Here is a 406-nt window from a genome sequence, read left to right as displayed (position 1 = left end):
GCACCTCCGTGATGCACACCTCTGTGATACACTCCTCCATGGATGCACACCTCCATTATTTACACCTCCGTGATACACTTCTCCATGATGTACACCTCTGTGATACACACATTCGTGATACACTCCACCATGGATGCACACCTCCATGATGCACATGTCCATGGATCACATCGTGTTTGCGAAAGGCTGTGCCCGCTGTGCTCCGACAGCAGTGTTTCAGAGTTTGTGTCAGGCACTTCTTTGCTAGAACTTGGTATTCTCAGGCTTTATTTGTTGCCAGTCTAGTGAGCGTGTAGTGGAATCTCATGCAAGGACTAGCTTTTCAACAACTTCTCTATCAGATAAGAAAGCAGAGATCGACATCCTGGCTGCTGAGTATATCTCCACGGTGAAGACTCTTTCTCCA

The 406-nt window shown here is 47.5% G+C and overlaps 1 protein-coding gene across 1 annotated transcript in view; it reads left to right on the top strand.

Moving 5' to 3' along the window:
• Positions 1 to 406, top strand: part of ING5 (inhibitor of growth family member 5) — a 23,211-nt gene that overhangs the window by 5,297 nt on the left and 17,508 nt on the right. Inside the window, 1 exon segment of the mRNA XM_046644308.1 lies at positions 342 to 406. This exon segment is cut by the window's right edge and continues 24 nt beyond it. Within this exon segment, the coding sequence (XP_046500264.1) occupies positions 342 to 406 (65 nt within the window).

This window comes from Equus quagga, chromosome 17 (genome assembly GCF_021613505.1).
Source record: "Equus quagga isolate Etosha38 chromosome 17, UCLA_HA_Equagga_1.0, whole genome shotgun sequence".
In the NCBI taxonomy this organism is placed as follows: Eukaryota; Metazoa; Chordata; class Mammalia; order Perissodactyla; family Equidae; genus Equus; species Equus quagga.
This window is presented reverse-complemented; position numbering and strand designations above follow the sequence as displayed.